Below are 25,660 nucleotides of genomic sequence, written 5' to 3'. Positions count from 1 at the left end.
TAAGCCACTAGCAGGTCTGCACATAAGTTGACCTGGGAGATCGGAAAAATCTCCACACTTAACCCACCAGGCGGCCGCGGCCGGGATTCGAACCCTCGACCTTCCGATTAAGAGGCCGACGTCTTACCACCCCGCCACAGCGCCCGTCAAAAATATGATTCAAATTAAATTTACGAAATCGATTTAAAAACAATTCCATCTTATTCCTTGTCGATTCCTGATTCTAAAAACATATAGATATGATATGTTTGGATTAAAAACACGCTCAGAAAGTTCAAACGAAGAGAGGTGCAGTAAAGCATGCTATGCAGCACAGCGAAACCACTACCGCGCTAAAAAGGCTCGTCAGTTTCACTGCGTTTTGCACGAGCGGCGGACTACGGTCATTGTGAAAAAATGCAGTGCGTTCAGTTTCATTCTGTGAGTTCCACAGTTTGACTAAATGTAGTATTTTCGCCTTACGCGACTTGTTCCTTTATGTTTTTCTTCATCTTCATCTATTAGCCTGAAAGTACATAAATAATTGCCTACCTACAATAAATCCAGAACCGAAGCATATCGCGAACGTTCTTTCTCTTATGCCCTTCCGCGTAATTTTGCCTTTTTACGGGCACTGAGTAGGCCAATCTTTGTTTCATCCTTTTTGTTCTGTGTATTTTCGTCACTTTCTTGGGGTCTAACATTTCCACTGAACGCAGAGAGCTGTATCGATCAAACCTTTTTTAAAAATTTTTATTAAATAACAAAATCGGGGGTGTTGATTTAAAAAAAAAAGAGTTCCGTCGTTGTTACACCTTCTTCTGCGTTCAAACACACACACACACACACACACGCTCTCATGCATGCACGCGCTCACACACATACACACCATGATCATGTACACCTTTATTCTGCCAATGACCAAACTATGCACACACAAATTAAGTCATCTCCATGACTTATGTCGATTCTATGTTTTAAGAACCTGTACATGTACATACACAAGTCTAAGTAACCATCAATAATTTCTTTCTATATCTTCTGAGCTTTCTACTGGATACTTTTTTCTTTTTGTTTTAATCTCTTCTTTTTTTTTTCTTTTTTTTTAGGGGGTGGGGTTTGTTCAGCGCACAAATATCTTCCCTGGAAAGCAAAATGCCACTTCTCGCGGCACCTATTAGCGCAGGAAAAGCCCTTTGGTAAGTGTATATCTAACGGAAGGGTTGCCATGGCATTTTTAAATAATGAGGCATTTGGAACACATGATGCTGAAGGCAAATATGCTATATAGAACAGTGACACGCGAACAGTCAAAAAGAGCAAAGGATTAGCATTGCCTTTTGAGCGCCTGCATTGACAAAAACAAATTATATAAATTTTCTCTCTGTTTGTGTGTATGTGTGTATGAGGGGGTGATGCATGCGCACACGTGTGTGTGTGTGTGTGTGTGTATACTCGCGTCAGTGTGTTGCATGTCTTTTTTCAGCTTGCAAAGAATGTTAAGTATAAATGAACAAGATTTTACAAAATATCATTTGTGCTTAAACACACAAACTCCCATATTCCACTCCAACACCCCCCCAAAGCTAATGGTCTGAGCATGAATCAGTGCTGTGGTGCAAGCTGAATTTTTTCTTCCAGATTTTGTTTTCTTGTGAATGTTTCTCTCTTTGTTTTGCTTGTTTCTAAAGTTGATTTTTGTAATGGCTTTGTTTTAATGTCCATACACTATACTATACCAAGTACATGTATCATGTCTGTCATTTTCCATCACTTGGCCTTTTGTGGGTCAACCATGGGTAGCACTATCTTTTTTTCAGCTTTCAAATTTCATGTCAAGCATTATATACAATTATAAATGAATTTACCGAAAGATCATTTATGATTCAAACAGAAACACACACACTTTCATTTGATCCAACCAAGTTTAATAATCAAGATAATATGAACAGCATCCAATGGTAACTCACAAACGCAAAATGAAAAGTAAGTGGAAATGAAGCATTCTCTCAGCTCATCCACCTTCAATCACTCAGCAGAGTCCTTATATTCTGCACATGAATGGTATATTTTCACCCACACCAAAATAAATGAGCAATAATAGACACATTAAAACTTAGTTAAATATCAATCAGGAGCAGATCAACTTTGTGCTTCTCAAAACTCCAGACCAACAACAACTGTAACACAATAATCTTGCTAGAGTTACTACCAAACACCCGTTCACCAAGTCTATACATTTTGGGTTTTTGTAAGAACACTTTATGACATGGACCCCCACCCAAAACAGAAATTCCTCTGGAATTTTGGATTTTTACTTTGAAACCTCATACAGACAAATTTACAAATGTTACAATTCCAGGGGTGGGAGCAAAAAATCTGAGCTATACTGAGAAAAAATCATTTTTGCTGCAAACTAAACAACAGGCTGAGCCCACTGCTGACGTTTTGCGAAGCCATTTTCTAAATGGGCGATTTTAAATCGTCCACCAAGTTCATCCAGTCGTTCCTCCACTTGTTTTTATGTAAGCTCTGGTCGATCTTTTGTGTCTTCGACTCATCGGTAATTAGCTCCATCTTAATAAGTAAACCGAGCTCGCGATGTCTAGGTTTCATCCGAGACAAAAATGGCGGACGGCATGTTATTTCATAAAGTATCTTCAGTTTTATGGATCGGAAATTGCGCGAACCGAAACACGGAAACTGATATAGACACGATTAGGATTCAGGTTTTTTTCCTCACTTTTTACATTTAGTCAAGTTTTGACTAAATGTTTTAACGTAGAGGGGGGAATCGAGACGAGGGTCATGGTGTATGTGTGTGTGTGTGTGTAGAGCGATTCAGAGAAAACTACTAGACCGATCTTCATGAAACTTGACATGAGAGATCCTGAGTATGGTATCTCCAGACGTTTTTTTGATTTTTTTGATAAATGTCTTTGATGACGTCATATCCGGCTTTTCGTGAAAGTTGAGGCGGCACTGTCACGCTCTCATTTTTCAACCAAATTGGTTGAAATTTTGGTCAAGTAATCTTTGACGAAGCCCGGACTTTGGTATTGCATTTCAGCTTGGAGGCTTAAAAATTAATTGTATTGTATTGTATGGGGAGATTTATATAGCGCTTGACGTTCTCTAAGTGCTTTACATATTAATTAATGAGTTTGCTCATTAAAGTTGTCATTAAAATCGATTTTTTGCAAACAGATTTAAAATTGATTGCATCGTATTCTTCATCACATTCTGAATCTAAAAATATATACATGTTATTTTTACTCTTAAAATGTGATCACAATTAACGAAAATAGATTAGTCTTACGATTAAAATTTAAGAAATCGATCCAAAAATGATTTCATCTTATTCTTTATCATTTCCTGATTCCAAAAACATATAGATATGATAGGTTGTATTCAAAACAAGCTCAGAAAGTTAACAAGAATACAGAAAAGCGCGCTTTCCTGCTTAGCACAATACGCTACCGCGCTAATCTGGCGTGTCAATATCACTACATTTTGCACGTGGGAGGTGAGCGTTTTCCTTCACGCGGGGATTGACGAAGCTGTACTGTCTTGGTGAAAAAATACAGTGCGTTCAGTTTCATCCCGTGAGCTTGACTAAATGTAGTAATTTCGCCTTACGCGACTTGTTTCTTGTTGTTGAAATTTTTGCTATACGGAATTCCGTAATTATACGGAACTATTCCCTCCCCTGCAATTCAACGCTGTATAGTTCACCGCAAAATCAAAATAACATATCTTGAAAGCAAGTTGAATATTACAAAATAAAGTCAAAATCTAAATAAAGATAGTTATAGCAGATAAATACTTGCAATTTTCAACTGGTTCAAGTACAAAAATAGCAACTACCCTGAAGAGAAACAGTAAAGTAAAAACTTCTCTTATTTTTTTTAATATTTTTTTTTCTCAGATAGAATGTCCAAAACTGAGAATGACAGTTCTCACCTATTTCTTAACCAGGTCTGAACCCAAAATGAAAGGTATTTATGATAAAAAAAAAGATTGAGAGAGATAAAAAGAAGATACAAACAAGAAGGGCAAAGCCCATACGACTCACATGCTTTACACATTTTTCCTACCAAAATACATGTGACCTTGACCCAAGGTCAAGGTCATCCAAGGTCATGCAACACAAAGCTGTTAATTCAAGACATAGGAAGTACAATGGTGCTTATTGGCTCTTTCTACCATGAGATATGGTCACTTTTAGTGGTTCACTACCTTATTTTGGTCACATTTCATAAGGGTCAAAGTGACCTTGACCTTGATCATATGTGACCAAATGTGTCTCATGATGAAAGCATAACATGTGCCCCACATAATTTTTAAGTTTGAAACAGATATCTTCCATAGTTCAGGGTCAAGGTCACTTCAAAATATGTATACAATCCAACTTTGAAGAGCTCCTGTGACCTTGACCTTGAAGCAAGGTAAACCAAACTGGTATCAAAAGATGGGGCTTACTTTGCCCTATATATCATATATAGGTGAGGTATTGAATCTCAAAAACTTCAGAGAAAATGGGAAAAATGTGAAAAATAGCTGTTTTTTAGGCAACATTTATGGCCCCTGCGACCTTGACCTTGAAGCAAGGTCAAGATGCTGTGTATGTTTTTTGGGGCCTTGTCATCATACACCATCTTGCCAAATTTGGTACTGATAGACTGAATAGTGTCCAAGAAATATCCAACGTTAAAGTTTTCCGGACGGACGGACGGACGTCCGGACGGACGGACGGACGGACGACTCGGGTGAGTACATAGACTCACTTTTGCTTCGCATGTGAGTCAAAAATTACAGGGACTAAAGGATAACATAGACAAGAAGAGCAAATGCTTGTACAACTCACCTTCATCTCATAAATAAGTATTATGAATTAGACACAAATTATCTGCTGCTCCAGATCCATAAACGATCGAGAGTGATAATGTCATTCAGATCAACACAAACTCAATCCCATTGCAACCTTGATAAAAGTTGACCAAGATGAACCAGACTTATGTTTCAAGGTCATGAAATCCTGGAAGTCTATGAGGTTTAAAAAAAAACTTGACTCAAAAGTGACCACACAGAAAGCTTTTTTGACTCAAAGTTTATTTTACAACCCGAACTCAACGTCTGCCGTGACCTTGAAATTCGATGAGGATCAACCAGACTTTAGTCTCGTTCTGAGGTCTTTTCTTTCTTTCTTTCTTTATTTGGTGTTTAATGTCGTTTTCAACCGTTCAAGGTTATATCGCGACGGGGAAAGGGGGGGGGGGGGGGGGGGGGGGGGGATGGGATAGAGCCACTTGTTAATTGTTTCTTGTTCACAAAAGCACTAATAAAAAAATTGCTCCAGGGGCTTGCAGCGTAGTACAATATACGACCTTACTGGGAGAATGCAAGTTTCCAGTACAAAGGACTTAACATTTCTTACATACTACTTGACTAAAATCTTTACAAACATTGACTATATTCTATACAAGAAACACTTAACAAGGGTAAAAAGAGAAACAGAATCCGTTAGTCGCCTCTTACGACATGCTGGGGAGCATCGGGTAAATTCTTCCCCCTAACCCGCGGGGGGTGTCCTGAGGTCACCATACCTTAGAAGTGTGTAGTTTTGATCAAAAAAGGATTTTGTTTACAGCCAGCTAGCTGGCTGCCCGTCAGTCCATACATATCAACACTGCTCATTCTTTCTTTCTTTATTTGGTGTTTAACGTCGTTTTCAACCACGAAGGTTATATCGCGACGGGGAAAGGGGGGAAGATGAGATAGAGCCACTTGTCAATTGTTTCTTGTTCACAAAAGCACTAATCAAAAATTTGCTCCAGGGGCTTGCAACGTAGTACAATGTATTACCTTACTGGGAGAATGCAAGTTTTCAGTACAAAGGACTTAACATTTCTTACATACTGCTTGACTAAAATCTTTACAAAAATTGACTATATTCTATACAAGAAACACTTAACAAGGGTAAAAAGAGAAACAGAATCCGTTAGTCGCCTCTTACGACATGCTGGGGAGCATCGGGTAAATTCTTCCCCCTAACCCGCGGGGGGTACACTGCTCATTACTAAGACTCGATGATTACTCAGGTGAGAAAAAAAAGACAGACTAAAGGATCATTTTGTCAAATAGAATGGACAAAGAAATATTTCAACACATTATCATGTTTAAATCAATTCACGAACATAAAAATTTAAGAGGCAAATAAATCCACAGACAAAATAAAGTCTAAGCATATGCCGCACTGAATTGACAATTTAAGCTTATGTTGCTAAATGAACTGAACGGAAACTGAGTTTTCTAATTCAAGTTTGTCTTGACCATCTTGGCATGTCCTTGCAGAAAAAAGTAAAAAGAAAAAAAAAGATTGACATGAAGAAACAAGATTCTGTTCTTGCCCTGTCTACCTGTAATAATTATATGAAAGCACACACCCAATAAAACTTTATGCATAATCAAAACTAAATCTTGATAATAACAGCAAGATCGGAAATGTGTTACAAAATCGTATTGGTCAAGTTACCCATTCTTTCATGCAAACTTTTTTTGACATATAAAGCACAACACCCAATCACAGCTGTATCAAAATTATGAATTGTACATACCTGAAATAATCACATTTACAGCACGTTTTTTCCCCTACTAACATGCACAGCTGCTTCGTTATACAAATATATCCTGTATGAACATACAAGTATTGCTACACTGAAAAGGATAAGACACTGTCTTCACATAACACAAAGAACCAGCTCATAAGAGTTCAAGAACAATCGATGTTCATTCAGGACGAGCTAGAGAACCAGCCATTCAAATAAATGCACTCCCAGTGTAAGAAAATATCGACACAATGTTTTTTTCATTACAGCGCTGACTTCATTCATAACAATGCAGAGCTTATTTATAACTACAAAACACACTATGACGGTACAATCTACCCTTCAACTGTGAAATGCACTGATTGACGATAACTCCTGTGGCTGCTTTCCATATCAAAAGCATCCGAGGTAACAGCTACCTACAACATAGCAGCAGTAACAAACACACTATCAAGCAACCACAGCTTCTATTAGACATCACTGCTGCCATAATAAACAGCAGTTTCATTAAAACATCACAAATACACCCAAAAGCATCAACCCCCTCTCTCAATCTTCCCACTCCTAATGTCCAAGTTCTTTTAATTTATCACAAACTTCCCATTCAGACCCATGCTAAATCCCCCCAAATGTTTTTTTTTTAAAGAATTCTTTTATTATCAAAAACACCTTGGGAAAGGGGGCATGTGTTTCATGTGTATTTATTTTTTCAAAGCGTTTCCACAGATTAAGGGGAAGAGGACAGAAAAATCATCCATTTTGATTTGACAAATGCTGAAAAGCACATAACACCTCGTTCCGTCACTGTCTTCCTCACCCAAGTACAGAAAATGAATGAATGAAATTACAGATTGAAATTGTGGTAAGACATTGGCAAGTAAAACTTAGAAGAAAAAAACAACATGCTCCATGGAACCAGTAATCGTTGACAAGATCCTCTTTACACAATCTCAAATCAAGACACAAATAGTTGAAACAGAATCTCGCTGTAAATCAACAATCAGTCAAGAGTGCCGACATATATACAAATACGAATAATCTCACACTTGAAATGTCACAAACTCCTGCTGTATTTTGTGGTTCTCCCGATGTCATCATCACACACTAAAAATGGTCAGTTACTTTAAAAGTATAAGCCTTTTCCCACACATCCCATTAACTCATTACACATAAGTTTTACTTCAAGCTTACACCAGCAGTCAACAGCACACATAAATACGAAAATTCATGTCAGATGAGATGAGATGAGATAGTCATATTAGAAAAGACACAGTAATACCCATAACATCATGATTGTTTATTGGAGTACAAACCAGTTTATCAAAGACAAATCTGAACGTTTTTCATACAAATCCATACACCAATCCCCTTGCTCTCTCATACAAATCATTCATGGAATAACAACAGGCTTGAGATTTTTCATAAGCAGAAATAACACAGTGTTCCTTCATTCTAAAATGAAGCAACATCCACTTGACTGCAACTGCAAAAACATTCTCTTTCAAAAGCATGCACATCTCAACAAACAGCAGCAGAAAACAGACCATATCGCTGAGGGTACAGTTGTATCTTTAATCCAATCTATTCAAACTGAACAAACTATTTCGAGTAAGCAAAATAATGCTTCTCTTTCCCACAAAGTCAATAAAATAACAGTTAAAAATCTCACCCTAAATTTAGCACAGGTAATACCTAGAATTTACCATTTCAACCAAAAACTGCCTACCCTCTTTTCTACATGCAGTAATCTTCCTTACGAGGTCATAAAAGAGGACACATGCAGAGCCCACAAAAACAAACAAGAAAATAATCTTTAAAATGTGGGATAAAAACAATGTATACCAACTCTCGTATCAGCTCATGTGCTTGCGCTTGTGCGCAATACAATTACATGCTTTACTCCGTAATATCAGCACAATTATGATTGCAAAGAAAACAGGCAGCTGAAAGGATAAAAAGAAGACAATTACACAGAACAAGAACATGCGACATAGCCTTACTTTAAAATAAATTATCAAAACTAACCCAGAAGCATGAAAACAGTACATCTACATCTAGATCCCTGCACACAAGTATGGTGACATGCAGTGAGGCACTTAGCTCTTGTGTTTGATCTAGAGGCAAACATCATTATGCCAACAATTGTTTTCAAGCATATTTTACTTTGGCGTTTGTCATTTATTCATGCCCAACGCCAACAATGTTTTTACCTGTCACAACAAAGAAATTATGTTAGGAATGCAAGCCTCACTTTTTTCATGAAACTGCCCATTTGTTTGCTCTGGCTAAACAATACCTATCATGACAGTCATTGCTGTGAAGGTAAACTGTGCACATCAACACAGCCTCCGTATAAACGACAGACGAGCAAGGACAGAACAAAAATGACTGAGCCAAAAATGTGTAAACTTACAGCAAAGAGAACGAGTCAACAAGAGACATAAAAGGAGATACACAATACGATTCAGAAACAAGGGTTGGGATATATGGGATAGGGTAAGGGAGAGGGAGAGTGAAAGATAAAGAGGGAGAGCGGAGAAAGAAAGAAAGAGATAGAAAGAGAGGGAGAGGAGAGTGAGAGGTTAAGTACCAAAGACTTCAATAAAAAAAAACAAATTTAAGTATAAAATACAGTTTCTCATTTTTTCTTTTGGTGACTGAGAAATGAGTTTTGAAAATGTTTAGATCAACAAAATATGCACTTAAAATCAAAATCAAAAATAAATACATTTTCAAAAAAAGACAGACAAACAAGCAAGAGGAGGACTAGAGCTCATCTCGTAAAATGGTGTATCTGTTGCGGGAGGGGGCCAGTTTTTTAAAGGTGGACTCTGGGGGCTGGGTAAGCTTTTGCTGCTCTTGTGGGGAAGGAGGCTGGTTGGCCCCATCCTTTGGAAGGTGACCGGGCTGCTGCTCTTGGCCGTCCCCTTCTTGACCCTGAAAATCAAACAAGGGAAATTACTTTGTGTTGTGTGCTGTTTTATATGCCTTGAGGAGTGAACTCCATCCACATGGGTGATTCTGGTATGAATGGACAGGGCAGTTCTAGAAATGAATGCAACTTTTATTTCATTTTCATCTCTGTTCTTTCATTTTACCTAATCTCATTTTACTCATAATCCTTTGTTTTATTCCACTTTGCTTGATCTCTTATGTGTTTTTGTTTTGTGTTTATTTCGATGCGTACTAAACACTAAAACAGACCTGATGTGGACTAAAATTCAGTAAGGAGTATCAACCCTCCTCCACACACAAACACAGAGCACTGCAAGAATGAGATGTGAAATTGTGAGATAAACAAACCACACACACAAAACTTACAATTTTCTGAGGAGTCGGCTGGGTACTCGGGTCTGGTCCATGGTGAAACTCTCTGTGCAATTTTCCCGAATGGAGGTCCTCTATAAACTGCTTCAGCACACCAGGTTTTCTGCACAACAAGGGACATAATTCTCTTTACAATTTCTCCAGGCCTCCCAAAATAAGCTTGACAAATGTGAGCATATTAACTTTTTCTTCAGAGAATGTAGTTACTATTCCTGAAATCTTCCAAACCGTTACTGCATGTACATATAGCAGGATCAAGTGCAGTCACAAGTCTATTGCAGTGTAATGCTGATGTGCCTAACAGTAAGACCATGTGCCAGAACAGCAAACCAGATCTCCCCCTGTACTATGAAAACATACGCACTGAAGCCGTAAAGGCATAAATCTGCTAACCACAAGAATATTTCTTTTGTGTTTTGTAAACACTGCATGAAAAAACAAACAAACCAACAAAACAAAAATAAACCACAAACAGATTGAAGAAAAAGTGAAAGAAAATTAGGGAGAGATAAGAGATAATGGAAGAAGAAAAAAGATTAAGAGTGAAAGAGAAGGCAGAGAAAAAGATAACCAATGGACAGAAGAAGAACAAAAAGAATGGAAACAAAGGCAAATGAGAGGACAGACAGAATTGACGGACATAAGAGAAGAAGGAAGACAACTGACAAGACAAACAAAATGGAATGAAGAAGAAGAATAGAAACCTCAGTTTGCATTCTCACTCAAATAATGTTCAGCAATCACACTGAAAAACTGTAGGAACCAGTCATAAACAAGTCAACATAACTAGGTAGTACAGTGTAGTAGTTAAAAGAGCAAACTTACTCTAAGTCCTCCTTGACGTTATGAGGGAAAACGTACATATGACGGAAGCTATCAATAGCAAGCACAGGCAAGTCGCTGACAGACTTTCCAAGATGGTGTAGCGGGTGTGTAAATTTTGTGCCATCCGCTACCAGGAAATTCACATTACCTGAAAAGGAAGAAAACAGGAATGCTCATAATGTAAAACAGCATGACAAAACAGACAGCAATCTATGCTCTCATAAAAAATACTTTTGAAGAAAGGCAAAGCTACCTGTAAAATTAGACTCTCTCTCTTGTCTCACACACATACACACACACACAAACACAAACACACCTACACTCAGATACCTATCAGAGGGTAAACTTCCACACTGTCCATACAACATCAGTCAAAAGAAAATTGGCATTTACTTGTTACTCACATTTTCACAGCACTTACTTTTTTCAGTTAACAACTGTTTGGCAACTTCTCTATTGTACACTTCCACTATATCATTGTCATCGGGACCGTGGAACAAGATCAGGAACGGCAAACCCTCCTCTGTCAGTTCCTGGAGAAAAAACAAGCATGTAAAACATCAGTGCACAGGAAACTAACAATGCATGCATACCAAACGTGACTTACCAGAATGAAACGATACTCCGGAAACCTAGAAAAACTCTGAAAATGAGGACTTAAAAGTGAGGGAGTCTTAAAATGGGGGTAAATTTATAGGCGCAATGAACATAACATTTGCAAGTAAGGTTTCAAAAGGAGGGAGATCTTCCAACAACGTGTCTTAAAAAAAAGGGGGCAATACTGTAATACAAAAATTAGATTAAAAAGATCACTTCATGCATGCCAATGCTACCAAGTAGAAAGTGTGTTCTTTTCAGGTGTAACTGAAAATAGTCATGGGTATGGCGCAAAGGACTAATCTCTCACCTCTGCATTTTCAAAGGTGATCTCTCTAACCATTGGAACGCATTTATCGTAGCTCCAGGCAAACAGTTGATCAAAGTTGTTCAGTGGCCCCATGAAGACAACATCTTGTCTGTGAGTCTGCAATAATACCATTAGAACTTCAAATCTTTGGCAACGAACACAAACATAACCCAGCAGAGAATCTCTGAAAACAAACAGCTTATTTTTTGTCGCTGCGCTAATGTATCAAATGCAGAAAGTATTTGTTTTGAAGTTTCAAAACCATAATTTTTGTCCAGGGCCAATACAGTGCAAAATGACTTGTACGTACAACAAACAAATTATACAAAGCACACACACACACTTCTTAACCAGAGTATTATTATTACAGAATTTTCTGTTTGCAGCGGAAAACTTCTCATCCTTTTGTGTTGCTGGCCATGCTTCTCAAGTCTCGTGCAATTTCTTTTCAAACTAACTTATTTTACTACACTGTGTACAAAAGAAGATTTTCTTACATTAGGTGGCCTGAAGCCAACATTATCACCACCAGTTCTCTCTGATGCTGACACAGGTCTGCAAAGAAACAAATGGAAATGACTCATTTGATTATACATGTATTTCTTTCTTTCTTGTTCAAGATCTTTTAAATTGCAAAAGATGTCAAACTAAAAAACATTTTATTCACCACCTGTATGTCTATGTAACATTACCCATGCCCCTCTCTTTATTCTTCAACACTCTAAATTCTTTGTTAACATAAGTTAAAGAAGTACATATCTACTTTATTTACTTATCGAATGTAAAGTTCCTTCCAAGTTCTGCCACACAAATGTCTTCAAAATTTGTTTGTTTGTTTATTTGTTGCTTAACGTCCAGCCGACTACGCAGAGCCATATCAGGACGAGGAAGGGGGGATGAAGGGGGCCACTTGTCAAGCGATTCCTGTTTACAAATGCACTAACCCATTACTTGTGTCCCAGCAGGCTTTAGTAAAACTAAATTAATACCTACTGGAAGATTACCAGTTTCCAGTATGTTAAAATAGGCTTAACCTATCTACTGCTGGGCTTACATCAGAACACTAACAGATTAAACTATACATGAATCGCGAGACAAGCGGCAAGAGAAGAGATTTTTGGAAAAAATACAGGTGAATGAGCAAGAAGGCAGAAAAAAGAAAAGAATTCATGAAGAAAAAGAGAGCATGACAGGAAAGAGGAACCAAAATTCTACCTAACAGCAAACTAGAAAGCTCCTGCGGTTCCAAAAACAGGAGGGGCCTTTAATTTCATAACCGCAGTGCCCCACTGCGGGACTTCAAAATGTAACACATCTAATCCAATGACAAGAACACAGCTCAAACTGACCCAAAAGCAGCGTGGAAGGGGCAGTCATCGCGCAGAAAGCTGGCCACTCTTGCAAAGGTTTTGTAATTCTCCGACTCTTTACTTTCAAAGAAACCAATCACATGACGTTTCTTGGTCTGCAAAGAAAATCAAGAACCAACTTTGTGACAAGAGGTTGTGTCTGCCCGCAAGCAGGCTCTACTTGCCCCAACCTGTCAGTGTCACAACATGTGGCACACTTCATTTTTTTCCTTTGGTTACTTTGTTCAAACACACATGCACTTACACTTCTCCAAAATCTTGGTCACAGGTGACGCAAATCTTATCCCTCATGACTGTGCAAGGCAAAACTCATAAGACCTGCCTTCACACAAACGCACGAATACACACACACAAACTCTCTCTCTCTGAATACAGGTAAGCCGTCTAACCAAAAATACAAAAACAAATCTGCACCTACATCTAACTCATCCAGCTCGTCCAAAGAGTTGTGTTCAACAACAGGATCCTTCAGCTCCTCTCGGATGAAGTCGGCAAGTGAATTGGCCGACCTTTGGCCCCGGTACTCTTTCTTCACCATTTGACCATTGCGGAACAGCTTCAGTGTTGGGTACTTCGAGATGCGGTACTGAGAAGCGATATTCACTGTGAACAGCACACAAAAATGGCATCAGACCGAGAGGAATTTGAATCATATGATTGATGAGCTAAAGACACGTACATTAGCAGTGTTTAATAAAAAATGACTTGCACCTCATGCAAGAAATTATTGCAAATAAAGGTGCTTGTATACTTCAGAGGTCACAGTTACCTTCATCCTTTTGTACTTTCGGAACAATGCAAAAACTCCCGTGTCAAAAACAGTAATTAAACATGACTCTACATCCACATTATTATACCGTCCAATACACAAATACATTTTCACTTCATTCTGTTCCTGAAACCAAAGGAACAAAAATAAGCACGACAAGAATCTTCTCTTCTAAAAAAAATAAAATAAAAGTAAAATGGTACAAGAGCAGTCCCTTACAAATGCACAAGCGCATTCACAAGTTTATTACCACAGCGCAAGCACAATATAAAACAAAGAAGTCAACAACAGAAAAAACACACACACAAAACAAATAACGGCCTCTTCGCCATTCAATGATCCACAACATGTTTCTTTATCTGTGTTATAATAATGTGATAATTCAAAGCGTATGGTAACACACGCGTAGCAGAGCAGTAGCAGATGGGTGTGCATTCATGGGGGAAGGAAGGGAAAGGGCTAGTGAGGGTGGGGGCATGTGTGAACTGAGGTGACAGTAAAAAGTTCAGGGTGGAGGGAAGTGTGCCTGTGGGGGCGGGGGTGGGGGTAGTGACAAGTCGTGCAAGCTCACCCTTTTACGCTGTGTGCAAAGGATATAGAGCAAACATTGGGACAAACATTCAACTTCACTGGCGCAAGGTTGCAACAAACAGAAACTCACCTTCTCTGTCACAGTCCACCTTGGCGAACATCACCTTTCCTGGTTGCTAAAATGCAAGATAGTTAAAGGATGAGCCACATGAAATAAATAAATAATGCAATGGAATAAAATGCATCAACAAGAAAAAAACATTTGAAAGTTTACAATAATGATAAAAGTTGTAGGGCACTTTTTCAACAAGAAAAGCAAATGCTCATGCGACTCACCTTTGTTTTAAGTAAAATAATTCAAAAACAAATTGTGTGCTGCTCTAGCTCAAGACACACTGATGGACATGACAAAGAAGAAGGCAAACAAGAACACAAAACAAATAACAGCCTCTTTGCCATTCAATGAAGCACAACATGTATTTAATCTGTGTTAAAATAAAAAACGCTGGCGCTGGACCCGAGTACTCTTCAGACTGGCTCGCTCCCCCAGTATGAAAGTTTTTGTCTTGTGCACGTGAATTAAAAAAAATAAAAAATAAAAATATTTATTAACACAATTAAAAAAATTATTAGAGTAAAATAAAACATTAAAACGTTCATAATAGACAAAAGTAAACAAGAATTAAAAAAAAAATTAAAAAAATTAAAAAATAGACCGCCCATGCCGGGAATCGAACTCTGATCACTTTGGCACAGTATGAAAGTTTTTGTCTTGTGCACGTGAATTAAAAAAAAAAATTATTTATTTATTTTACACAATTAAAAAAATTATTAGAGTAAAATAAAACATTAAAACGTTCATAATAAACAATAGTAAACAAGAATTAAAAAAAAAAAAAAAATAGACCGCCCATGCCGGGAATCGAACCCAGATCCCTTTGGCCACCAAGCCACCACCTTGAATCACTGACACGGTGTCCCTGTCGCTCTCTCTCGTGCTCTCTGTCTCTCTTTCAGTCTCACCGAGACCAAACCTGCACTGTAGTTTCTTTGCCGAGACCAAATTAATCCCCACCCACTGGCTGGCTTGCAAATCGTCTCGCATGCGATACGCATGCTTTTTATGATGCACGCGTTCGGCTGTTCTATCAGCTCAATGGCTGGCTGTCGCTCCGATTGAATTCGTCCAACCGTCAAGAACTTTTGTGTTTTTTGTGGCATTTAGGTCCCAGGTAACATTATGAAGTTTTAATACGATCAATCGGACCTATTATCAAGTTAGTGTATCAACTTTTGAACGAACTGCGCCCAGTAGTTTCCCAGCAATAAGCTGTTAAGTCGAGACAGACAGACAGACAGACAGACAGATACACAGACACACAATTAAAGTCTGCTGGACCCTCCTACTGCGTACTCGGGGATAATGTGATAAAGGATTACTTAAGTGAGCCAAAAACGAAATGTTCACTGCCTTGGAAGTTCATTTTTAATTATGTCCTTTAAAGTACGAGCTTATGACCGCCAACTACAAATAGTTCAAAACAGTCAACTCACTGTAAACTCTTCGGAAATTTTTCTGGACGCTTCATCAAAGACTGGTGACAAAATCTGACTGAACCGACACCTACAGAGAAGAAATAAAATGCTCAATTACAAAACCATACTTGAATCCTGAAAAAAATACTTCAGTGAACAGCAAACATAAATCATTCAATTAATTATTCACACAAAACAGAAGATAACTTTGTTGATGAGAAGATAACTTCCAACATCTGGTGTTCATATTATAAACAAAATTCTGTAGTCTGAACTGAGCAGAAATATAAAGTTTCAAAAGTAAACTTTGATTTAATTAATATACTTACCAACTCACATAGATAGCAATAACTTCGTTTGGTTGCTAAGACATTGAAGCACTCTTAGTCTTACATGGTAAGATGGGGAGATAACTCTAAAACAAAAACCACATGCCATATAAGGCATGGTCCGTAGTGGTTATCTCCCCTACCGGTGTACCGCGCATGCGCAGGATGTATACCAGTGGCACTCATTCCGTCCTGAAACATATACCCCTTTATACAATTTGCGGGGCAGGCTGGGAGGGAATTCAATATGTGAGTTGGTAAGTATATTAATTAAATCAAAGTTTACTTTTGAAACTTTATATTAAATTACATATTCTTACCCAACTCACATAGATAGCAGATTGCTAATTTAGGTGGTGGGAAAATATTCACAGTAAATATCTTGTAAGTACTTGTCCTGCAGCGACTACAGCTGGCAGACCATGTGTACTATAATAGCGGGTACTTAAAATATCCCGCAGATAGAAACTCATGACTATGTCCTTGGACGTCCAATAAGCTGCATTCATACTTCTGCAAGTCTTCCAGACTTGAGTACAGCTAAAAAAAGAGGCCCACACTCTGACTTCTTGAGTCCGTGCTGCCTGAAGAGGGAGGACTGACTGCCCCCTCCCCCTTTTTCTTGCTAGCACTTGTAGGCATGCCTAATCAATGTGGCAGTCCATCTAGCTAAGGCTGACTTCACTAAGTCATTACCTCTACCAGTGTTGATGGATATGAACAAGAGCCTTTGTTTTGGTGATCTAAACGGATCAGTGCGAGTCAGAAAAGTTTTCAAAACTCGAAATGTTCAATTGGTTAAATATGGCTCTAGCGGAGCCAAAATATTGCTAAGTGGTTTGAATTGCATTATCGGAGCTGGTTTCTCCGGATTCTGCTTACTTGCCAGAAATTTTGAACGAAACCTAAGCGCCATAGATCAGTCTTTCTCCAAAGAGATGTCTATAGCAAAACCAGACAGAAAATGCACTTACTCCCACTTCTCTCAGAAGCTAGTAGAGTAAGCATGACCGCTTTCCGTGTTAGATTAGCAAGGCTAGTTTTTATAACGGATCAAAGAATCCGATCTCAAATGCTCCAAAACTAGGAGCAAATCCCAAGCCAGTCGGGACTGGAGATTTGTTTTCAGCCAACCGAAGAGAGGCTCCCTTAATCACGCTGGCGATAACGCCCCCAAATGAAATATTACCCAATATTGACGGACTGTGTGATGATATCTTCTGCTATGGTCTGTTGAGACAGTGATATCAAAATCGAGACAGGAGGTCGAGATTTTGATATCACTGTCGAAACAGACCAATAGCAGAAGATATCATCACACAGTCAGTCAATGTTAGATATATTGCTAATTCTCTGGACATTTTGTATTTACTGTAAAGAAATTACAAAAGTATTTGTCTCAGTTTTGGCTGTTCCATATCCCTCCCTCTGATTATTATTTCTTTTTGTTCACTCTTTTCTTGTACTTTTCAGTATTTCAAAATGTCTTTTCTTTCAAAAAGTCTTTAGTCACTTGCTCAACTAAATTCTGGGATCACTACATTTTCATATATATTTGTTTGTTTTTAAATGTAGGTGTTTTTGTTTTTGAAGTGGGGAAGCAATAAAGATGTCGTCGATATCAAAACTGATATCGACGGAAATGTCGTCGATATCACTTTTGCACTGAGCTCAGTTTTGCCCAATTGACCAATGGAAATCCACGTAACATATGAAATAGCAATATTGCGACCTAGCTGATTCAGTGTAACTGATATCGGGTATCGTCTTACTTCAAAGACGTGGGAGAAAATTTGGAAAGCCAGGATAGGTGGTTCGCCACCTGCATTGAACGGAGAGAAGTGAAGTTCTTTCCGTTAACATTACGCCATTTGGTCCAAGCCAGTCAATGTGACACGTAAAACGAAGACGTTGAACCCCCATGGGATCTCTGGACCAAATCCAGAGTTGAGGCAGAAGCCCCTGAGCGTCTCAATGATTCCCATACAGTAGCCACCCGTGTGGCTTGAGTGTAAAAAACGGTGCCCTCTTGCCAGCCTTAGAAGGCCTGGAAACCAAGATTGAATGGGCCCATACGGTGCGACCGGCAGGCCGCTCAAAGTAAAATCGAGAGTTTTGATCTTCCATGCTTCGGGGTCCGGGAACTGGGAGACGAACATCGGCAGAAGGCGATAGTACCGAGTGGCAAATAATTCTATCAGCGGCTTCTCCAAATTCGCCCGAAGGCGTAGAAGCGTGTGGTGAGATAAGAGTCCATTCTGTGTGGACATTCTTGGCCGACCGACTTAGAGAGTCGGCCAAGTCATAGAGGCTCCCAGGAAGGTACTTCGCTGCTAATAAGATCTCGTGGTGGTAACACCACATCAGAATCTCGCTAAGGAAATTTATAACTTTGAGAGCTATGAGTAGTAGAAGAAGTTCGTGGTTTAGCGTCAGCTTTAACAGTTTTGCCCAATTGAGAACCAGGTGAGCGAGTCTGCTTGGCAGAGCTCTTAGTTTCTCTTTATGTCTAGGATGTCGGCCATTTTGAAAGTCAAAAATGGTGGACAAATGTTCAAAAGACAAGTGGCAAAACCTTCAAAAACGCTAAGAAATCTTCTCGTTATACAAAAAAGAAACGCCCTCACCAATTCCTGAAGAAGTAAAGAAGGTCGTTGATATGTTACCAAGATTCGATGGCCTTCCCTGAGAGATAGGCCTACGGCTTAAGAAAAAGCCTGAGCACCTCAAAACACGTCATGCAGACCTGTGCACACTCAAAACGCTCATCAGTAGTAAACAAACCAAATTTCAGTAGTTTTTAAAATGTTTCAGTATTAAGCTGTAACGATCTCTAGGTTGTCTTGAAAATAACTGGACTTCCAGCACTGTTGTGCTGTTTTCTTCTTCTTTGGTGACAGAGCTGGTGTCTCCTCTTCCCCATTTGAATCTCGCACTCTTTTTTTTCTTTTCCATGTTTCACTTCAATCACAAGTTGCCACGCAGACGCTGGACGAACTAAGTCTAAGAACAAAGACGTAATGCTGAGAACACGCGTTTATTTGTTTGTTTGCTTGCTTAACACCCAGCCGACCACGAAGGGCCATATCAGGGCGGTGCTGCTTTAACATATAACGTGCGCCTCACACAAGACAGAAGTTGCAGCACAGGCTTCATGTCTCACCCAGTCACATTATTCTGACACCGGACCAACCAGTCCTAGCACTAACCCCATAATGACAGACGCCAGGCGGAGCAGCCACTAGATTGCCAATTTTAAAGTCTTAGGTATGACCCAGCCGGGGTTCGAACCCACGACCTCCCGATCACGGGGCGGACGCCTTACCACTAGGCCACCGTGCCGGTCTAGAACACGCGTGCTTCCGGTAAATCGGAAAACGTCTTTTCAGCGCAACGGCCAACTAATTGGTCAAAACATCTTAAAACAGAAAAAAGTACAAACAATATTTTTTTGAATACAACATCGGAATTTCGGAATTTTAATTAAACATCCGTAGCACCGTATTCTGCATATAAAAATCGGAGAAATTACGGAGAAACCGTAGATGTGCACAGGTCTGCGTCATGCAACGTGGGTTGAAGGAAAAGGAATGAGTGTCACTGGTATACATCCTGCGCATGCGTGGTACACCGGTAGGGGAGATAACCACAACGGACCATGCCTTATATGGCATGTGGTTTTTGTTTTAGAGTTATCTCCCCATGTTACCATGTAAGAGTGCTTCAATATCTTAGCAACCAAACGAAGTTATTGCTATCTATGTGAGTTGGGTAAGAATATGTAATTTAATCCAATCTGATTGGCATGAGAAAAAGGGAAAAGGGGATCAAGAAATTATTTGCAAAGAAAAGTCTATTTGTTTAAAGCTTCTTGCATTTAAGTCTGCTTAATATTCTGACTGAACATAGAAATGAGACTCAAATCTCCACACCATCACAGTTATGGGAATATTAGTACAGAAATACTAACAGTATTAGCAGGAAAACAACTGTCCTTACCAGTCAGCGTAAAAGTTGACAAAGACCACATCATTCCTTGCTGTAAAAGAAAAAATATGACATTGGAAACATACTGTGGGGAAGACAATGCATTACTTGCATAAACTACCTGTAGTTATAGTTCTGTTTGCGAAATGTAATTATACTAAGGCAAAAAAAAAAAATAGGTGTGGTTAAGGTAACATAGCCAAAAAAAATAGGGTAGGAAGGTAGGCAATCACTTTTTTAAAAAAATTTTTACATTGTTTTCTAATGTATACAAATTAAACCTACTTGACAGGGAAATAAGTGTGCGACTATGGATATTCTGAACAATTTTGAACTTACCTTTTAAACAAAAAAGAAGGTCGCTTTCATTGCGTTTTCTGCACTCGTTTTCTTGTTTTCATTTTGTTTTGGACAAATGTAATAAAAAGTTATAGGGTCGGCCCCTAAAAATAGGGTAGGTCGGGTTACCGTAACCACACCTATTTTTTTTTTAGGCCTAAGAAGAAGCATACACTGAAATTTCAAATGCAGTTGAATTTTCTTCCATCCTTCACTGAAAACAGGGTGGCAAATAAGAAAGAAAGTTTTTGCTTATTTCGAACTTCCGAGAAGTAAAATCCATTTGTCGATAACACACACATGTGACACAAATGTCATCTGATCTCAAGCGGTAGATTACAAGATAAGAAAACACCCTCGCATTTATCAGTATATTATATAAATGTGTACAATATGTTAAGACTTGCACTATGAAGACTCCAAATACCTGGCAGTACAATTATCTTTGGGAGTTAGGATTTCTCAAACGAGTCAAAGAGATGTTCAAAAAATAACATTTATTCAATTATTGATTGTTGTTTGAAAAAAAGCAACTAAACTATTTTTTACTAAGCAGACAAAAAAAAAGGTGCTGCTTGACAGCTTAATTTCAAGAGAGTGTACCTACCTTTTTATGAAAACTAAAATTTAAAGAGAAAAAGATCCATTTGAGAGATAAATGCTTACTGAGGATTGTGTTGACATTATCATTATTCAGTGACACAGCATCCCCCGCACTACTGTATTTGAGCAGGCAGCATAACACCTGCAAAAGACAGAACAAATATTACTATTCATGCAAATGCACTACATCAAACTATGCAGGGCTTCCTAACATAAAACAATTGAGAGAGGGAAACGGAGACGCAAAAGAATAAACTGTTTCGTATTCTCACTATAGTTTCAACAACACTGTTCACTAGAAAATGTAACACTGACATTAGATTTTCTTTATTCAAAAATGAATAGAACAGATCCAAAAAAATGTTGTCTCTCAAATTATTTTCTGATGTTTCACACACATTCAAACAAAACATACCCGAAAATATGAGTCTCTGTTAGTTGTTACTAACACTGTAAAACTGCATTTTTTCCTTCAAATATAAATTAAAGTTACCCTGAGAATTAATTTCTGTATTTGTCCCTTTTAAGAGTTTGACCGTTTAGATTCAGACGAAACCCGTGAGGATTAAGGTACTCAAATCTAGAAAATGTATTTCAGTTTCTCACGCTCTCACAAGTGGCAAAAAGCGATACCTGAGCAGAACAAACAAACTTCATTTTAGTATTTTTACATCAATGCCCACTCTGTCATTTGTCTTATTGTTTGTTGGTTTCATTTTCTGTATTTCTTTGTTTTTATTGTTGCTGTTTTCTCTCTGTTCTGTCTTTTTGTAGGTTGGTTGGTGCGTTACTCATAAAGTACGCACACACACAGTGACATACACACCTAAGTGTTTTGGTCATTGAAATGTTTCTAATTTCTAAGTCGTGGCAACCCATGCAGTGTTGAGAATAAAGTTAGTTGATAGTTTGCTCGCACAGGTGTTTTCATACTGCACTTGTCATTCAACACCTCATTGAAACTTGTGCAAACACTGTAAAGTGTACAAATGCCTCAACAGAATTCCCTTCAGATTTACCTCCTACATTAAAACCCCTCATTTTACCAATACTGGTGTCACAGGTGCTGCTAATTGTGGACAAATATCCAGAAAAAGTGTTTGTTAGCTGTTATCTGACAGATGTGATGCCTGTAACTATGTGGCTTATCTGATTGGCATATTTAAGTGGAAGAATCCCTGCTGTTTTCATATTTATCAATACATCTCTCACACACTTTCATACTTCCATGCCCACAGGGTTTGATACATCACACTCTGCTGAGCGGCTCACAGAGAAACATGCTTCTAATATTTGTATACTAACAAAGTGAAGGAATCTTCATGTCTTTCATGTTTAACAATTATTTTTTATTTTATATAAATCAATCTCATGATTATCTTCTTTCGTAGAGAAAAATTCCTCTTTCCTTTTTGTTGTCACAAAAACAGAAGCAAAAGAGACACAATTACTCGGATTAGCCTGCTTCTAGTTCTACTTCTTGCTTTTGAGAAGAAGAAAAATGTTCAAAGTGGTGCGTGATATTGATGATCTTTGTTTTGCTGGCAACCATGACTGCATTGTAAGCCTTTGCAAAAGCTTGTTTAATGTTTAATTAGACTGTCAGTGAAAGAATACGTTCTTTTTTCCCTACTAATGCCATACGTTCAGTTCAAGCAGTAGCATGCATCGCTTGCTTGCAGTGAGTAAAAATTTACCAATGGTCAGTTGGCGTTCACAATTCCTGCTTTCTATTACCTAAATGGCATACTTGGGTAAATTGGTGGTCAAAATTCCTGCTTTTTGTTGCCTAAATGGCTAACCTAAGTACCAGTAACAAAACTTCTGACATTCATCATTTATCAAACTTTCACACCAGGGCCTTTTCCCATATTACATGTCTTCCTGGTCACAACAATACAGATCAAGAAACACACATTTGAGGTGGACAGGAAAATGTATCCTATCCACAACTTGAAGTCAAGACCTGTGGATTTTGTTAACTTTATGCTGGTGGTAAAAGTGATGCCCCAAAACATTTGGATCCCCCTGCCCCACCCCCACATACAGTACACACAAAAACCAACAAACATAACAACAACAGATAACTTCCAATACTCTCATTTACTGCAACAAACAGATTCTCATAAAACACCATCTGCTGCTGGTTGCATTAAATGCAATCTAAGCACTGATCGTTCACTGCCAACAAATTGAACAACAATCATTACCTGGCACTTTCTGAGCCCTGTCAAACTTGTTAAGATCTGTCATGACATTGTTCAATATTGTCATGTTTTCAAGTGATAGGAACTTGGAAGATTTTCAAACAAAACCACAGACTTGACTCAGAAAATTGCTGTTAGTGTTACAATTGCCAATTAGCTGGTGTACTGTGGGCAACAGCTTGCGAAACTCACAACGAGAAGAATATGTGCATGTACATTGACTGAAACATACAACAGACGTTGCAAGCCAGAATGCTGCAGTGTTCAGATTGCACAAATGGCCGAGGCATACAGACATAACATGAACTGCTTCATAGATCCATCCCGTTGTTTGGAAAATGTTTACACAATTTTTGCCTCTGCTAACTGAGTCACTGTAAATTAACAAAATAAACCTGTCTGTTTTCCCCCTAAGGGCAAAGACTAACTTCAAATAACAGCTGATACAGTGAACAGGTACCGTGACTGCAAGCAAGTGTGTTTGTTTGCTTTAAAAACAACACAGCAGAAGGGCTCTCACTCTTATCTCCTTTATCCTATTCCCAAACCTGAATAGACTACCGGTACAAGTCTTCACAAAATTAAAACATCAAACGTGGATCTTCACTAACATTCATTAAAAGCAACCATGATTCATCTCCCTTTTAAATGACACTGACAGAGTCTAACCTTTGTCAGTTTGGTCAAAGTCTAGACGTAAGTCACACACAATGACAGAAAGTGCTGGGTGAAACCTAAATATATTCATGAGCTGGTAATAATTGCAGTTCATCATTCAAATGTGTGTTGATATAGATCTACATGCTGTGGAGAGCTATGACCACTGTACATTTTCAAAATCACTTAGAATGCTGAGTGTGACAATTAAATGCATGATTTGAGTTTGTCATAATTTATGGTTTGTTTTCCCTTTTAGGCCAAATAAAAATATATGTGGGTTGAGGGTAACCCGACTGACCCTAATTTTTCCCGCCGACCCTAAAACTTGTTTTAATTTCTCAACAACAACAAAAACTTTGGGCACATTTTGCGAACCATACCAAGACTAAGGGAAGTAACGTCCTTTAAAATCGACTAAATTTTAGGAAGCCGACCTACCGACCCTATTTTTTTTGGTCACTACTTCTTTTCATCTTTCGCAAACAATGTCATTATCTGCCACATTTTTCCCCATTTAATGTACATGCAACCCAAGGTTTATATCAGAATAAATCAATTAATCAACTGCATGGGGCATCAACAAGGATTTAATTAACAATAACAACATATATCAAATCCAATTTCAGCAATGTTAATGTTATAAATTGTAAATGTTTACCTTTAAATTACAATAAGTGCAAAAGTACTTTGGTAAAACTGTTCATTCATACAAGAGTACTTTCTGAAAATCATATGTACATAACAGGAAGCAATTTAAATTTCATACATCTTTGCAATAGCAAGAACATACGGCCGAACATACATTGAAAGTTGAAGTACTTTTTATTTCCCATCACATGCTCAACATACTTGTGAGCCAGGATAACTGATAGCATGAAAGTCAACTACCATAAATGTCAGTGTCAACTAGAATGATAAAATGTTCAATCACTAATCACTCAATGAATGTATACTTATAACCAGTTGCCCTCCACAAAAGTCATCAAAATACGGACAAACCCGACGAAATTTCAAACCAAGCATGAAAATAAGTATACATTTCATATTCCATAGTGCGTGCTGAGATAGCAACGGCAATCTAATAAGGCAAGCAAAGCATCAACACTGAATTTAGATAATCAGAACGCTGAAACTTCACAAACCCCACCAACACTAAACAAGTAACACTAACAGTGCCGTAGTGCAAGTTGTAACGGCTCTCTGCGTAATTCGCTCAGTACTTGCAAAATCCTCAGACTCATATGATAAACTGTTGCAACAGTTGCTAGCCTCTGCTTTGATAAAATCATTTGACATTAGACTCAAACTTAAAGTGTGACAATCAACACTCAATATCCGTGACAATCAACACTCTATCAACTGCCATGGACTAGTAGTGCTGAGCATCATCATGGCAGTTAAGAAGATGCAATAATGATAAAAAGTTTTCAATTTGACCCTACCAGTAGTCCACTTATACTTTGAAAACTCCAGCCTCTTCTCGTTTCCAGGGACGACATTCTGTTTTGTGCGATCGACACCTACTAATGCCGAGTCAATCTGTCTCCGGTGTAGCAGACAGGCAGTCGTCCGGCAGGATCGAAACCAAACAAGTATGGCGGCCTTGCGTGCGTGTAAACTCGTTACACCGAGATTGATGAATTTTCTCTTTTCAACACCAATAATCGGGTTAAAAAAAATGTA

At 38.4% G+C, this 25,660-nt stretch overlaps 1 protein-coding gene across 1 annotated transcript; it reads right to left on the bottom strand.

The window, feature by feature from the left end:
- Nucleotides 1–1,885: 1,885 nt before the first annotated feature.
- On the bottom strand, nucleotides 1,886–25,596 carry LOC138959564 (endoplasmic reticulum resident protein 44-like). Its single transcript, XM_070331102.1, has 13 exons — nucleotides 25,420–25,596; nucleotides 21,174–21,252; nucleotides 20,181–20,220; nucleotides 15,871–15,940; nucleotides 14,447–14,492; nucleotides 13,435–13,619; nucleotides 12,996–13,111; nucleotides 12,144–12,201; nucleotides 11,647–11,763; nucleotides 11,161–11,272; nucleotides 10,740–10,887; nucleotides 9,909–10,017; nucleotides 1,886–9,524 (listed from the first exon to the last, which is right to left on the bottom strand). Exons 1-13 carry the CDS (start codon nucleotides 25,474–25,476, stop codon nucleotides 9,354–9,356), a joined length of 1,308 nt encoding a protein of 435 aa, XP_070187203.1. The 5' UTR covers nucleotides 25,477–25,596; the 3' UTR covers nucleotides 1,886–9,353.
- Between the last annotated feature and the right edge of the window lie 64 nt (nucleotides 25,597–25,660).

Source organism: Littorina saxatilis, linkage group LG2, assembly GCF_037325665.1.
Source record: "Littorina saxatilis isolate snail1 linkage group LG2, US_GU_Lsax_2.0, whole genome shotgun sequence".
NCBI classification, from domain to species: Eukaryota; Metazoa; Mollusca; class Gastropoda; order Littorinimorpha; family Littorinidae; genus Littorina; species Littorina saxatilis.
Note: the sequence above shows the minus strand (reverse complement) of the source record. Positions and strands in the feature narration are given on the sequence as shown.

Excerpts from the sequence above, each read along its gene's own strand:
- LOC138959564 (XM_070331102.1), bottom strand. The coding sequence starts at position 25,476 with ATGTCGTCCCTGGAAACGAGAAGAGGCTGGAGTTTTCAAAGTATAAGT. Across the intron at positions 14,493-15,870 it reads AAATTTCCGAAGAGTTTACA|CAACCAGGAAAGGTGATGTT; the intron begins GTGAGTTGACTG and ends CTTGCATTTTAG. Across the intron at positions 13,620-14,446 it reads GGTGGACTGTGACAGAGAAG|TGAATATCGCTTCTCAGTAC; the intron begins GTGAGTTTCTGT and ends TGCTGTTCACAG.